Genomic DNA, 14,287 nt, shown 5'->3' with positions numbered 1-14,287 from the left:
TTACAGGATCCAGTATTAAAGGGGTTTTCCCACAAAGACAAGTTGGGCACTATTCACGGGATAGGGCCTAACTTGCTGATCAGTGGGGGTCTTAGTGTTGATGCCCCCCTGCAGATTGTGAAAACTACGGACCCCTCGCTGCTCCTCAGACTAATGGAGCAGACGGCTGCGCATGACCGTTCTTCTCCATTAATCTTTATGGAGCTGACAGAAATTGCCGAGCGCAGCTCTCACCGATCTCCGTCGGCTCCATAGAGATTAATGGAGCAGAAGGTTCATGCCCGGCAGTCTGCTTTATTACTCTCATGGAGCGACAAGGGGCAGTTGGACTGATAAAATGATAAAGATTTTTTATTTCTAAAGCACCATCATATTCTGTAGTGCTTTACAGATCATAGGGTACATATAGGAATAAAATAAGGCATTACAGGGTAATCGGTCATGTGAAACGATAGGAATGACGCCCCTGTGCGTAAGAGCTTACTCTCTATGGAACTAGTGGTGAGTTGTTCATGAATGAAGCAGCTCTTTCAGGTGTAGGACAGAAGTGGAGTCCTGGCAGGGAGCCTATGGCTCAGTTAGTCCAGCCTTGGACATCTAAAAGGCTAGTGGCCGGAGACGAGCGCTGCCCACTCTCCGCCAGTGGCCGGAGACGAGCGCTGCCCACTCTCCGCCAGTGGCCGGAGACGAGCGCTGCCCACTCTCCGCCAGTGGCCGGGGACGAGCGCTGCCCACTCTCCGCCAGTGGCCGGGGACGAGCGCTGCCCACTCTCCGCCAGTGGCCGGGGACGAGCGCTGCCCACTCTCCGCCAGTGGCCGGGGACGAGCGCTGCCCACTCTCCGCCAGTGGCCGGGGACGAGCGCTGCCCACTCTCCGCCAGTGGCCGGAGACGAGCGCTGCCCACTCTCCGCCAGTGGCCGGAGACGAGCGCCTCCTCTCATGCATCATTGTGATAAGTCCCTGCTTCCACACTAAATTGCAGTGCCAAACTGTAAATAATAATAATTTATTTATATAGCGCACATGGATTACTATGAATCACTACCTGTCCCCATGGGGCTCACAATCTAATCAACCTACCAGTATGTTTTGGAGTGTGGGAGGAAACTCACGTAAACACGGAGAGAACATACAAACTCTTTGCACAAGCTGACCTGGGACTTGAACCCAGGTCCCCAGTGCTGCAAGGCTGTAAAGCTAACCACCGAGCCACCGGGCTGCCCCAACTGTAAAGATTCTTTCTGCAAGTAAGAAGGGACTTTTCATGTGTTACCAGCCTAAGCATTGGTTACATCTATAATGTGGAGAGGGGTGAATGTATTGAGGACCCCGCATAGGACATATAGCCAGCATTTTTTTATTTTATTGTGAGCTCAGCCTAAGGATCCAGCTCACTAAAAAGAGTGGAAATTTCCATCACTACCGTGAACTAGATCATTTGTATGTCAAGTCGTCCAATAAGAATTAATGGAGCACAAGACAAACTCCTCCTCCTGCGCTGGATGGATGGGATGAGGCATGGGACTACTACTCTTGATGTGTTCCAGTTTTAGCAGCATCTTCTGTAAGAAGCATAGAATATGAATGTGAGGCTCCCCCTAGCTGCTGTTCTGCTGTATTACAGGAGTTACCATAATGTACATAACTAATAGATAAACACATCAAACTCTACAAGAAACATACTACAGCCCCCAACATCCTCCTTTGTATTGGTACAACACCATATAACCATAACAAAACTGTTTTAGTCCACCTATCTTACTCACAGGTAAGATCTCTGTTTGCTGCCAGACTTAAATCATCCCGTTTACGTTAAAAGTGTAAAACTCGACAAAGTCCCCCGAGGCCTCGTACAACGATAGTCTAAAAGAAATCGGCCCTTAGATTGATTTGATTGGTTATTTACATCTTTTGCAAGTTTCATACATGAGGCAGTGAATTGCATAAATGAGTATACAAGAAAGGGGCAACTTAATGACCGCCCCATTATTGAAAATGGAGCTGGAAATTTACTGATTCACTATTTATCAAGATCAAGCATGATAAACCAGGGACACGTACTCATAGATCCAGACACTCATAGATCCGTCACATAAGTGACACAGTGATATAAGTGTATAAGGATATTACCCTAAAAGGGTTTAATGTGTTTGGTTGTTTATTCAATCAAAATTTTTAATGCGTTTTGCACAAATTACCCTTTTTTGCTAACTTACCTCTAGGTAAGTATTAACCTATACCATCAATACTATTGGCTAATCTAAAGATAATCTTGCGCTAGGTATTCTGTCACTTTTTATTTTTCTCTCAATTATCATCAGTGGTAATCTTCTTATATTTGTTATCCATAGACTCCTTAAGTCTAAAATCAATTTTTAAAATTATGCGAATGAGCCAAAAGGGCTCTGGGGGGTGATTCCAGAGACTCTTCGTGCTGTATTTTCACAGGCTGTTACAATGAGCAGAACAGGTTTCCTGTTGCTGCTAGATTACACAGTCAAAGGGAGATGAGAGAGAGAGTAAGGGGTTGGGTGCGACATGTTCTGCAAATTTAACAGCCTGGGAAGCTGCAACGTGAAGGGGCTCTAGTAACGCACCCAGAGCCCTTCAGGGTCATAATTATAATTTTAAAAGTTGATTTTAGAAGAAAGGAGGCCTTGGATAACAAATACAAGAAGATTACCACAGTCATATATATATATATATATATATATATATATATATATATATATATATATATACATACATACAGGCAGTCCCCGGGTTCGGAGGTTTGTTCTTAAGTTGAATTTGTATGTAAGTCGAAACTGTATATTTTATAATTGAAGTTCTAGACAAATTTTTTTTCTTTTGCCCTAGTGACAATTGGAGTTTCAAAATATTTGCTGTAAATGGACCAAGAATTATCAATAAAACTTCATTACAGACACCTTACAGCTCATCATTGCAGTCTGGGACTATGGTAAAGCTTCCAGAGAGCTTCACCAGAGGTCACAGTGGGCAGAGGGGTCCGTCTGTAACTATGGGTTGTCTGTAAGTCGGGTGTCCTTAAGTAGGGGACCGCCTGTATATATGTTTATATATAAATATATACACACACACATGTATGCACTGTGAATTTGGTCCAGACAGTCAACCAGATTATACAAGGTATAAAGGTTAAGTGTGTGCAAATGTGCCAACCCCCCACCACCCCTGGGACCCTGATGAGTGGGGCACTTCTGCCCGTCTAGCTTTGATCCGATCCACAGACTGCTGGCCATATACAGCAAGGACCTGCAACCTACCATATTGTAGTTGTCCATTCTACACAAAGGCCTAGGTCCCAACCATTGATAATAACAGACATTACACTAAGTCTGCACTGATATACGTTTCCAGGAATTCGGATTCTCCCTGTAGTGGCCTCGAGCTGGATCCCTACCGGTGCAATGCTTCCTGGGAAAAAGCTTGCAGGGTAACTTTCCACCAAAGCGGAGACAAAAGAAAATGATGCATCTATGTAATCACCCACTTACTGAATCCATTAAAGGGGACCTGTCCCATCAGAATTTTCAGCACTAATCCTGCAGCACCCTCAGGCTGCTCCCATGTTGGTTACTTTTGGTCTGCAGCATTGATGCCTGAGCTGGAATGGTGACCTGCTCTTTCCAACCAGTGGCCTTAATTGGGACATCTCTTCCCCTCACATCGTCCCATGGTCTGAGGCGTCTAACATTTGCCTGAAGCAGGAACCCCTTCTATATAATGAATGGAGAAGGTGACGCACACGTCCTGCAGTGCCAGAAGTTGCTGAGCACAGCGCTCTGTGATCTCCAACAATATCAGACAGCAAAGTGAAGTGGAGAAGCAATTTCCTACACTGCCTATTAGTACTGAATGGAATGGCAGGACACATGCTGCACCCACTGCTCATCCCATTAATAGGAATGGGATCACCATATTAGGTGTGGATGGACGATGCAAAACTGGATTGAAAACCTTTGCTAAACATATCGATCTTCTGGTAGCTGGACCTATGTACATTTTTGGTGGTAAATTCTAGAATTATAGCTTCCAAGATAAAAATTTTCAGTCAGAATATACGTCCACAATCTGCTGACTGTGCGGTTTTCACTTCCAGCTTTTTCCTGATTAATCGCAGCGCCTGCACGTGGTGTCTCTGGTTCCCGGCCAGCGAACACAGCGGACGCTCTGGTGACTAAGCAGTTTCTGGTGCTGATAATCCAGACGTTGCAAAAAGCAAACTGCAGGGTCACAACTAGACCTGCAGTGTAAGTAGAGATCTCTCATGGGGGTGGAGGGGTGACTTGCAGTAAATAAAGGCAATGACCTGACCTCATACGATCCCCAATTATATTAGCCAAATCTGTACAGAAAAACAGAACGCCAGTAAGCATTGTGTGGAAACAGCACCACCATTATCTGCAGGCTGTGTCCAGTATAGCGGATCCCCTCTAAAAATCCCCATCACCCCCCTCAAGTACAATATAAAATGTCCTTTCTAAAACTCCCTCTTATGTGAAATCTCACCCATTTACCTATACATAAATCACCTCCAGGTCATGTGAAAATGAGCAAAGAAGAGTCATATTTTGCTTGAGATGAGTCACTTAGGAGTCTGCAGGGTAGAGTGTCACTTCAGATGCCCCTATTTTGGGGTGTATAGTCTGGTCACATCAGGCTTCTGGTTCTGTGAGCTATAGAATTGTTGATACAGATAGATTTATAAATATATATGCAGCGTAAAACTCCCAATTATGGCTGTATTTACGGTTCTGCAGATCAGAGAATAAGCCCGATAGATGTTTCTAGGTATCAAAGAGAGGGGCGTCTAAAGTGGCTCCCCCCCTGCAGCCTCTAAACTTGACACATCTCAGGCAAAATATCTTCTCTGCCCATTTTCACATTATTTTTAATATAGGTAATATAGGAAACAGATGAGATTTCAGATAAGAGGGAATTCTAGAAAGAAAAAGTCATACCTTACCTGAGAGCGCTAGTAGTTTAGTGGGGTTCCCTTTAACAGGTATTGACCCAAGAGACATGCACAAGTCATGCCTTTGTGGATGTAGTTTTTAGCTGTAGGAATATGAAAAGTGAATTTATATTTCATGACCCACTTGCTGTACTCTTTGCACTCTCCATAGCCTCTTATCACACCTGTACTATTCTACCAAACGCCTGCTATATATTTTACACTTCGAGCAGAGGTCCTGAAGTCCAGCTACAATTAAGGCTTTTTTTTTTTACAGTTGTTCTACTACTAACACACATACAAGTAACAAAGGTCTCCAGGAACATTAGCAGCCACTGCCTGCAGCCTTATAGGGACAAAACTTTGATCCACATATAAGCCGTGGCTTCTAATTTTACCACAAAAAAAAATTGAGAAAACCTTTTGAATTGACTATAAGCCCCCTGCCCCCTAGTATACAGCCATCTAGCCCCTTTCCTCTAGTACAGTGATGAAGAACCTTTTAGAGATCGAGTGCCCAAAATGAGACCCAAGAACCACTAGCTTTTCCCAAAGTGCCAACACAGCAATTTAGGCAGTAACAAACTTATTGCTACTAGGATCTTTGAGCTCCAATCCGACACATTTTCACTCTTAGGACAGGACCAAGCAGCACAGGATGGGTCACTTAAAGAGAACCCGTCATGCAAAATAACCCCCCTAAACTAAATATATTTTCATAAACTGCCATTAGAGAGCATTGCCTCTATCCCTTCATTGTCCCTCTACATGCCTGTAAACCTAAGCAATGAGGTCCTAAAGCTGTATGCAAATGACCTGTGAGATGTCCAATGAAGCATTAGCATATTCAAGCTGTCCACTCTATTCATGAGTGGGAGACACAGCCACACCCCCAGTGCATGACTGACAGCCTGTATAATGGAGTGAGGCTGTATAATGATGTGCTTCCTGGTGCTGGTGGCCACGCCCCCTGCAGCCTGTGTGTGTATAGGAGAGATACAGCAGCTCCAGGCTGCAGCCATGTTACAGCAGAACATGTCAGATTCAGGTGTAGCTGATGTCTGTGTCTCTGTGTATTAGGAGGAGGCAGCATGTCAGCAGATGCAGGACACACACTAGCCATGCTTTACTATACATTACACACAGACATGAGCAGGGGGAGGGGAGGGGAGGGGTAACGGGTGACATCACTGCCTCTGACCATGTGACCAGCCTCATTTACATGATAAAGAATAGATTATTTTACAATGAATAATGTATGAAATAACTAGATAAAGGCTGGGATGGGATCCTTGTGAGCTGCTCCAACAGGTAGAGGTGACAGGACAAGTGACACAGACCTGATGACAGGTGTCCTTTAACAATGGCAGTGCACTACTTGGACTGTCTGGAGACTGCAGGAAGATGCCATGCATGGCAAACTCTGTGCCTGGGAGACAGCCCATGTGCCAGTGCCATAGGTTCGCCACCACTGCTCTAGTATATAGCCAGTCTTCCCCCAGAACATAAAAAAAAGAAAGTCAATACTCACCTTTCCAACACCCCCCAGCAGGTCTTCTCTACTCCTGTCCAGCAGTGGCTGGTCTGCACAATGCTATGTCGTACAGGCTCTGACGTCAGCCGCGGCTGCCATCATATGGTCTGTGGACTGACAGACGGCACACACTCCAATGTCAGCGGTGGCTGACGTCAGAGCCTGTATGCTGCACGGACCGGCCGCTGCCATTTTTTTCTAATGAAAAACTCGGCTTCTATAAACAATATCATGGATATTACATTTTACCATCCCTGTAGAAATCTGTATTTTCACATAATGAGAGGCCAACCATTTTTGTTAAATATTTCTTCTTTACTTTGTGGTTATGTAAGCAAATCAAATAATAGCTAAAAGTGACAACTTGTTATACAGCTGAAAATAAAACATTACAAAACACGCTCCAAAGACTTTACAAAAGAATCTGAACATTTTATTCAAGTAGCTGACATCATGTATTATAACAAGCCCAACTTGTGCTCCATCATCATGTGTGGGTCTCCCATCATCTCACACTCCGAAGGATCTGCAAGATACAAATCACAGCAGGTCAGCGACGCAAACATGGACCAAGGAAATGCATTGCAGTCATGTGCACTGTGGGCTCCGGAGCTACTGGGGGTCACCCTATTCTACCACGGTTGGGTGTTAAGGTGCTGAGTATACAAGGCTCCAGGTGTTATCCCTGTATACTGCTAGTATAATACTATATCCCGGTGCACACTAACACCTAGGACCGTGATGCTCTAATATGACAACAATCTCCACACATTAATCTATCCACATAAAAGTTGCTTTATATTCTCTTCTGTTTGTGTAGCTGTGTGAATACATTAGATGTAGGGGTGCGAGTCACTGGCCTCCATGATTGGCATATTTTTGTTTCAAACAACAGCCCTGACCCTGGAATAAGAATTTTTTTTTACCGTTGAGAATATCCTCAAAGCTGATGGACTCGTCGGTTCCCCTCAAGGTGTCCAGAGCGATGTTAGAGCTCGACAGGAATGGAAGACGCTGGATCTATTGGAGACAAAAGAAAGTATAAATCAGTACATGCGAGGATGAAAAGAGCGTAGGGATAGATGCAGGTCAGGGAAGAAAGATGTGGGGGATGGGCAAGGTCAGACTCATGGCCATAGGCAGTAATAGTCTGGAGCAGACTCATGGAGGTCTATATAGTGTTTAGTAGGCATGCTCGGTGCAGACAGGAGGAGATAAGCTGTGACATCATCTATTGTCAGTAGTGATGTAATGATGGGTCAGTGTTATCTATATAGAGGTCATTGTACAGGGAGGGGAGGAGATAAGCTGTGACATCGTCTATTCTCAGTAGTGATGTAATGATGGGTCAGTGTTATCTATATAGAGGTCATTGTACAGGGAGGGAGAGGAGATAAGCTGTGATATCATCTATTATCAGTAGTGATGTAATGATGGGTCAGTGTTATCTATATAGAGGTCATTGTACAGGGAGGGGGAGGAGATAAGCTGTGATATCATCTATTATCAGTAGTGATGTAATGATGGGTCAGTGTTATCTATATAGAGGTCATTGTAAAGGAAGGGGGGAATAAGCGGTGACATCATGTACTGTCAGTAGTGATGTAATGATGGCATCTATAGATCAGTATATATTATAATCCTGTCTGATGTAAATGAGGTGACCACTGCAAAGAATATCAGTATGGAATTAGAAAGTGTTGGCCTAAATTTAAACTAAGTAGCCAGAGTGGGAATAGCAGGATTTAATACTTACTAAACTTTTCAAAGTCCCCCCTTATCGCTCGTTGTTCAACATTTTATATACTTGACCAATGACACTCTCAGGAGAGGGTGACCTGTCCACGCAAACAGGCTGAATTATTGCTGCTTTAGTACCTCCAGCCTCCCGGTCACATGATGCACTGACCACTGTTGGCCATAGGTGCTTTGTAATTATGCTCCAATGAGGCTGAGACCACATGACCTGGAGTCAGCATTTTACAAAGCACTTTAATTAAGGAACTTAAAGAAGGTTCACAGTTGATGCAGCCTGTGCTGGCCAACAGCGGTAAACTAAACATAATTTTTTTCCATAAAATAGGAAGGTCTTCAAATTTCCTAAAATCATCTGAAGAAATATCCATAGGATGGGTCCCCCACGCTCTGTTCCCTGTCTAGCAAACAGCAGTGTGGCCATTGCAGAGAGAACAGACTTGTGCTTCCAGTTCTGTGTGTTGATTGATGAATCTCATTGAATATTTCTTATAATGGTGCATGTTCTATGTAGAATTTCTCTGTAGCCATATAAAAAAAAAAAAATTACCTGTTTTGCGGCTTTGAACTCCATTTGCAGCTTGAGAGGAGCGTGGAGGCCTTGGATGTTTCTTAAAGTAGAGAAACCTACTTTCTCCTGGTTGATCTGAAACTATACAAATCCAATAACACTTACAAAGAGAAGGCCAACAATAGGCACTTTATAGAGGAAACTCTCAGCTCTCCGGACTAATAATGAAAAGAACTGCTCTCCCCATTTAACCCCTTAGTTACCAAGCTCATTTGTGCCGAGATTACTAAGCCCTACTGTCATATGTCACTTAACCCAATTAGTTTTCAGACTTTTTGTGACATGATGTACTTCAGGTCAATCGGAAATTTTGGTTGCTATATTTTGCATTTATTTATGAAAAAAGGTGAACTTTGCAAAGATTTATTATATTTACATCAAGGTACAATCAAAGGGATTCCAAATATATATAGGTTTTATGTTTTGACAGATTTAAAGGATGAAGGATTGTAAACCAAGCACACTGACATACTGGTGTGTGCCCCATCTGACAAGATCTGCTCTTCTTTTAGCTTTTTATGCCCTTGTTTTTAAGAATGAAAGGTGTTAAAAAGTATGCAAATGAGCCTGAGGGGCTGCAGGCTCCATTACAAACGATGGAGCCCCTCAGGTTCATTTGCATTATTAAAAATAAATAAATAAATTTTGTAAAAAAAAAAAATCAGGCCATACGAAGAGGGGGCATACACCAGTATGTCAGTGTGCTTTGTTTCCAATCATTCATCCTGGTGGTAGATGTCATTAAAAAAAAAAAAAAAAAATTTAAAACCCTTTAAACAAAAATACAAAAAACACTTAATTTCTCCATACTCTAGACGCTAAGGTGTCACTTTTTGCAGGATGTGGTAGCATTTTTGGGGACTGATCACTTTTTATTAAAACTTAACTGTTGCAAATGTGTTGTGATTTTTTTTAAACATTTTTCCAACTTTTTTTTAAATATATTGCTTTATATGCACTGGTGGCTTTTGGGGAAAGCTAATAATTAAATTTTTTTTACTGTAGTAGTACATGAACACGCGAATCATTTCTTTATAGTGATGTCAGCCTATACACTAGGCAGACTGCCACGTCCAACCACGCGCTGAATTGAGCAGGCAATGCTGAGGACAGACCTGGTGACCTTCATTAGGTCCCCAACTAAACAGCCAAGAAGACGAAGGGAGCCCCTCCCCCCACCAGGTATGTAGCTCCTGCGGTCACAGCATTGACCGCGGGACCGAGTGGGTTAACATTTCAGACAGAATGTGATTCTGGACTGTTAGCGCAAGGGCTCGGTTGTCATATAACCCATACAGGTCCTTTAGTGACCAACATAAAAACTTTTATGTGTGGCCACTACGGTGTTAATCATTTTATCATTGCATACCCCACCTCAATAGTTCTATGTGGTACTGTTACATTGTCAAAGGGGTGTGCTCAGCATTGATTGATGTGTACATGGCACGCTCACATTGATATTACATACACCTAGGATGGAGGGGGACTAATTCACAGACAAATTAAAGTATTGCCCTTATGCATCATGAGTGAGGTACAATGATCACCATAGCCTCCTGTTTTCCTGGAATCCAGCTGTTACTTACATTTTTCTCTGATAGTTCTAATGGATGACTGGGTAAGAGATCGCTCTGCACACTGCTAAATCTGCAAGAGAAAAAAAGATATGAAAATCTGAAATATCAGCCCAAAACGGACTTTCTACCACACTTTCCGTCAGAATGTCTCTGACTTATACACTGCCAGTATCCCATTCCATTCCATTTAAACTGCAATGATGTTATCCCTGATCACATTCCCACGAGCCACTGGGGTTGAATTCATGTGATAGACCTTTAAAATATTGGAGGAAAGAGAATACTGAATAATAATGGAGTCTATTCAGATCCTTCCTTCCCAGGTATCAGTCAAAGGGGTTCAGCAAGTAAGGGCTCAAGGTTTTATGGATGTGCGTTAGATTTATTGTATGGGCCGATGCAAAAAATTAGGGAATTCTTGCACGTACTGCATACCCAGACAGTCTTTTAGAATTAACGTTGGCAGGTTGTGAGCCATATAACGTGATTGGGGAGATTTATCAGAAGTGCCAGAGAAAAACTTGCCCATGGAAACCAATCAGAGGTCAGCTTTAATTTTATAAACAGCTGAGGGAAATTGAAAGCTGAGCTCTGATTGGTTGCCATCAGCAACAACAACAGTTCTGATAAATCTCCCCCATAGGAGGAGATAATTATCTGTGCATGTAGCCTTAGATTGTAATCCCCCAAGCACAGGATAGGGGAAATATTGTGTGGATAGGTTTAATATGAAAACTTAGTACAACCCCTTTAGGAGATATTAGATCTTTGAGGAAGTTCATGCTTGCGGCTTCTCTTTACACCCTCTGCTGCCCCCCATGTGTTCTTGCTGACATATGATCAATATCCCAAAACCTAGTATGTAGATTATACTCATATCTGAAAGTCTTGCTCACATACCCAGCTCGGAGAGTATCCTGCACTCCATATCCACCATACTGTGTGGAGAGCTCAGCTATGGGGATGCTGTCCTTGAATTGGGAAGAAAGCGCCTTATTATTCTGGAAGAGAAAAAAAAAAAGGAAACTGATTTAATGGCTTTATATATGGTGACACAAAATTCTGTGTCGAGAGATCAGATGCACTGGGAACATAAATGGTGTCCCTTATGATCTTGTCCACACCACAGATACATAAAGAAATCTTCGGCCTCCTGAATCATACGGCGGACGGCTGCAGACAATTCTACGCCAGGTCCTGCTTGGTGTAGAACTGCACTATAGCCTGCAAACTTTCAGGCTATAGATGGTGCGCAGGGTGGGTACATGTCATGCAACCACACTCGGCCACCAGGTGTGCCCCCTCTATTTAGCTTGGCAAGGAAAAGGCAGTAATAAGGAAATTAATCACAATGACCTGTGATTCACACAGATTTCACATAGTCAGATTCTACGTTTGGCACAAAGCTTAAGCCTTTCTCAAAAATTATTATATTAACATTCTATACAAGGGTATTCCGAGTCCTGTCTTCTGCACTGTGGTTGGCTGTGAAACAGGAGACTTCATGGTCCAACCACAGTTGTCCGAAACCATCCATAAAGGGGTTTTCCCTGGAAACAAGTTAAGCCGTATCCTGTAGACAAGGCCTAACTTGCTGCACAGATCACTAAAATGGGGGTCTGAGATATATCCGCCGGACACCTCGTTGCTCCCCGAGATGAGTAGAGCTCAGGCCGTGCACGCTTGATCTGCTGCATTCATCTCTATGGAGCTGATGAAGACTGCCAAGTGTCTCCTGAAGATAGGGCCTAACTTGTATCCTGGGAAAACCCCTTTAATTAATTTAGTTGTTGGGGGTCCACAACAGGACAGGAGACCACTAGTCCACCACCGGTATTGCCTTTTCCTGTGCCCTTAATTATAGATCCCATAACAGATTTTCATCCTGTGCCACATGTCAGCATCACAGGGATACTAAGGAGGTGGGGGTCTCTTTAGCCTCTGTTCTCCTCACCCTGTGGATGAGGGTTCAGTATTCCACATGTGAACACCCTTTTAACCCATCACAAGCAGATCACAGATACCTACAGTTGTGAAATAAAAGCAAAACTTACAGTGCTATCCCTTAAAAGAGCAACTCTATGAACAACAAGTAACTGCTGGTATACAGTTTTGAGAGACAAAGAAAAAAAAAAGCACACGGTTTCCTAAACCTGGACAACCCCTTTAAGTAAACTTCCCATTGGCACAATACACATCACCGGCTTCTGTATCACTACGGATCAGAATGAGGGACAAAAAAACTACACTGTCACTTCAGCCAGGCCCTGGAGCGGCTATGAAGGCTGCAAGACCGGGAGGGAGGCCGGTGACACAGCAACGCAAACCGAAAGTGAAAGAGGCCGGAGCGAGGTGTCCTCCTCACCGGTCCCGCACATCACTGTACACAGAGACAAGGAGCCGCGGCCCCGCACAGCGCTCACCATGATGACTGCTCCGCTCCAGTTATCTACCGCCTATTACCATTCACTGCCCGGAACGCACGATCACTCTCTGCTTCCACAGCGCATGCGCTAGAGCTGCGAAAACGTAATGACGTTGACACAGCTTTGACACGCACGTTAGCGCGCAGCTTGAGGGGCGGAGTCACAAATGTTTATAGCGGAAGAGCCTTTTACCTATTTCTAAGGAGGTGTCTGATTGGTTAAGCGGGAATGACGGCACATTTTGTGTAGTAGCGATATATTTAGAAATTGTAGGTAAAGTGTTGTCAGGTATTGCACGCTGTTATCAGCCGTAGACTGCCGAAGCTTCTCCTGCAGATAGGGCATTACGAACAATCTGCTCAGCTCCCCCTGCTCTATAAGGTGCTCCCTGCAGATATGACACTATGTACCATCTGCTAAACTCCTCCTGCTCTATAACATGCTGCCTGCAGATAGGACACTATGTACAATGTGCTGCTCTCCTCTTGTTGTACAAGATGCTGCCTGCATATTGAACACTATCTACCATCTACTAAGCTCCTCCTGCTCTATAACATGCTGCCTGCAGATAGGACACTATTTACAATCTGCTCAGCTCATCCTGCTCTATAACATGCTGCATGCAGGTAGGACACTGTACACAATCTTCTCATCATCTCCTGCTCTATAACATGCTGCCAGCAGATAGGACACTATGTACAATTTACTCAGCTCCTCCTGCTCTATAACATGCTGCCTGCAGATAGGACACTTTGTACAATCTGCTCAGCTCCTCCTGCTCTATAACATTCTGCCTGCAGATAGGACACTGTGCACAATCTTCTCATCATATCCTGCTCTATAACATGCTGCCAGCAGATAGGACACTATGTACAATCTACTGAGCTCCTCCTGCTCTATAACATGCTGCCTGCAGATAGGACACTTTGTACAATCTGCTCAGCTCCTCCTGCTCTATAACATTCTGCCTGCAGATAGGACACTGTGCACAATCTTCTCATCATCTCCTGCTCTATAACATGCCTGCAGATAGGACACTGTGTACAATCTGCTGAGCTCCTCCTGTTCTAAAACATGCTGCCCGCAGATATAACACTATTTATGATCTGCTCAGCTCCTCCTGCTCTATTCTGTCTGCAGATAAGACAGTCCGTAGAACGGGCTTGGCTCCTCCTGCTCTATAAGATCCTGCTGACAGATAGGACCCGATGTACAATCTACTCAGCTCCTCCTGCTCTATAACATGCTGCCTGCAAATAGGACACTGTGTAGAATCTGCTCATCCTGCTCTATAACATGCTGTCTGTAGATAGGATACTATGTACAATCTGCTCAGCTTCTCCTGCTCTATAACATGCTGGCTACAAAATATATAATCTTTTTTTTTTTATATATATATACAAATCTGTTCCTCTGAAAATATATTGTGATAAAATCACTGTAAA

At 43.7% G+C, this 14,287-nt stretch overlaps 1 protein-coding gene across 1 annotated transcript; it reads right to left on the bottom strand.

Annotated features, from left to right (window-relative positions):
* Nucleotides 1–6,921: 6,921 nt before the first annotated feature.
* Nucleotides 6,922–12,994, bottom strand: POMP (proteasome maturation protein). Its single transcript, XM_072134353.1, has 6 exons — nucleotides 12,840–12,994; nucleotides 11,317–11,417; nucleotides 10,426–10,486; nucleotides 8,819–8,920; nucleotides 7,440–7,533; nucleotides 6,922–7,039 (listed from the first exon to the last, which is right to left on the bottom strand). The coding sequence occupies exons 1-6, from the start codon at nucleotides 12,840–12,842 to the stop codon at nucleotides 6,972–6,974; spliced, it is 429 nt and encodes a 142-aa protein (XP_071990454.1). The 5' UTR covers nucleotides 12,843–12,994; the 3' UTR covers nucleotides 6,922–6,971.
* Between the last annotated feature and the right edge of the window lie 1,293 nt (nucleotides 12,995–14,287).

Source organism: Engystomops pustulosus, chromosome 2, assembly GCF_040894005.1.
Source record: "Engystomops pustulosus chromosome 2, aEngPut4.maternal, whole genome shotgun sequence".
Classification (NCBI taxonomy): Eukaryota; Metazoa; Chordata; class Amphibia; order Anura; family Leptodactylidae; genus Engystomops; species Engystomops pustulosus.
The sequence above is the reverse complement of the archived record's forward strand: the minus strand, read 5'-3'. Positions and strand labels throughout refer to the sequence as shown.

Bases quoted from the DNA above. Each gene is read 5' to 3' on its own strand.
- POMP (XM_072134353.1), bottom strand. The intron at 8,921-10,425 runs GTAAGTAACAGC...GGATTTGTATAG, and splicing joins TAGAACTATCAGAGAAAAAT to TTTCAGATCAACCAGGAGAA. The intron at 7,040-7,439 runs GTAAAAAAAAAT...TGTATCTTGCAG, and splicing joins CTTTGAGGATATTCTCAACG to ATCCTTCGGAGTGTGAGATG.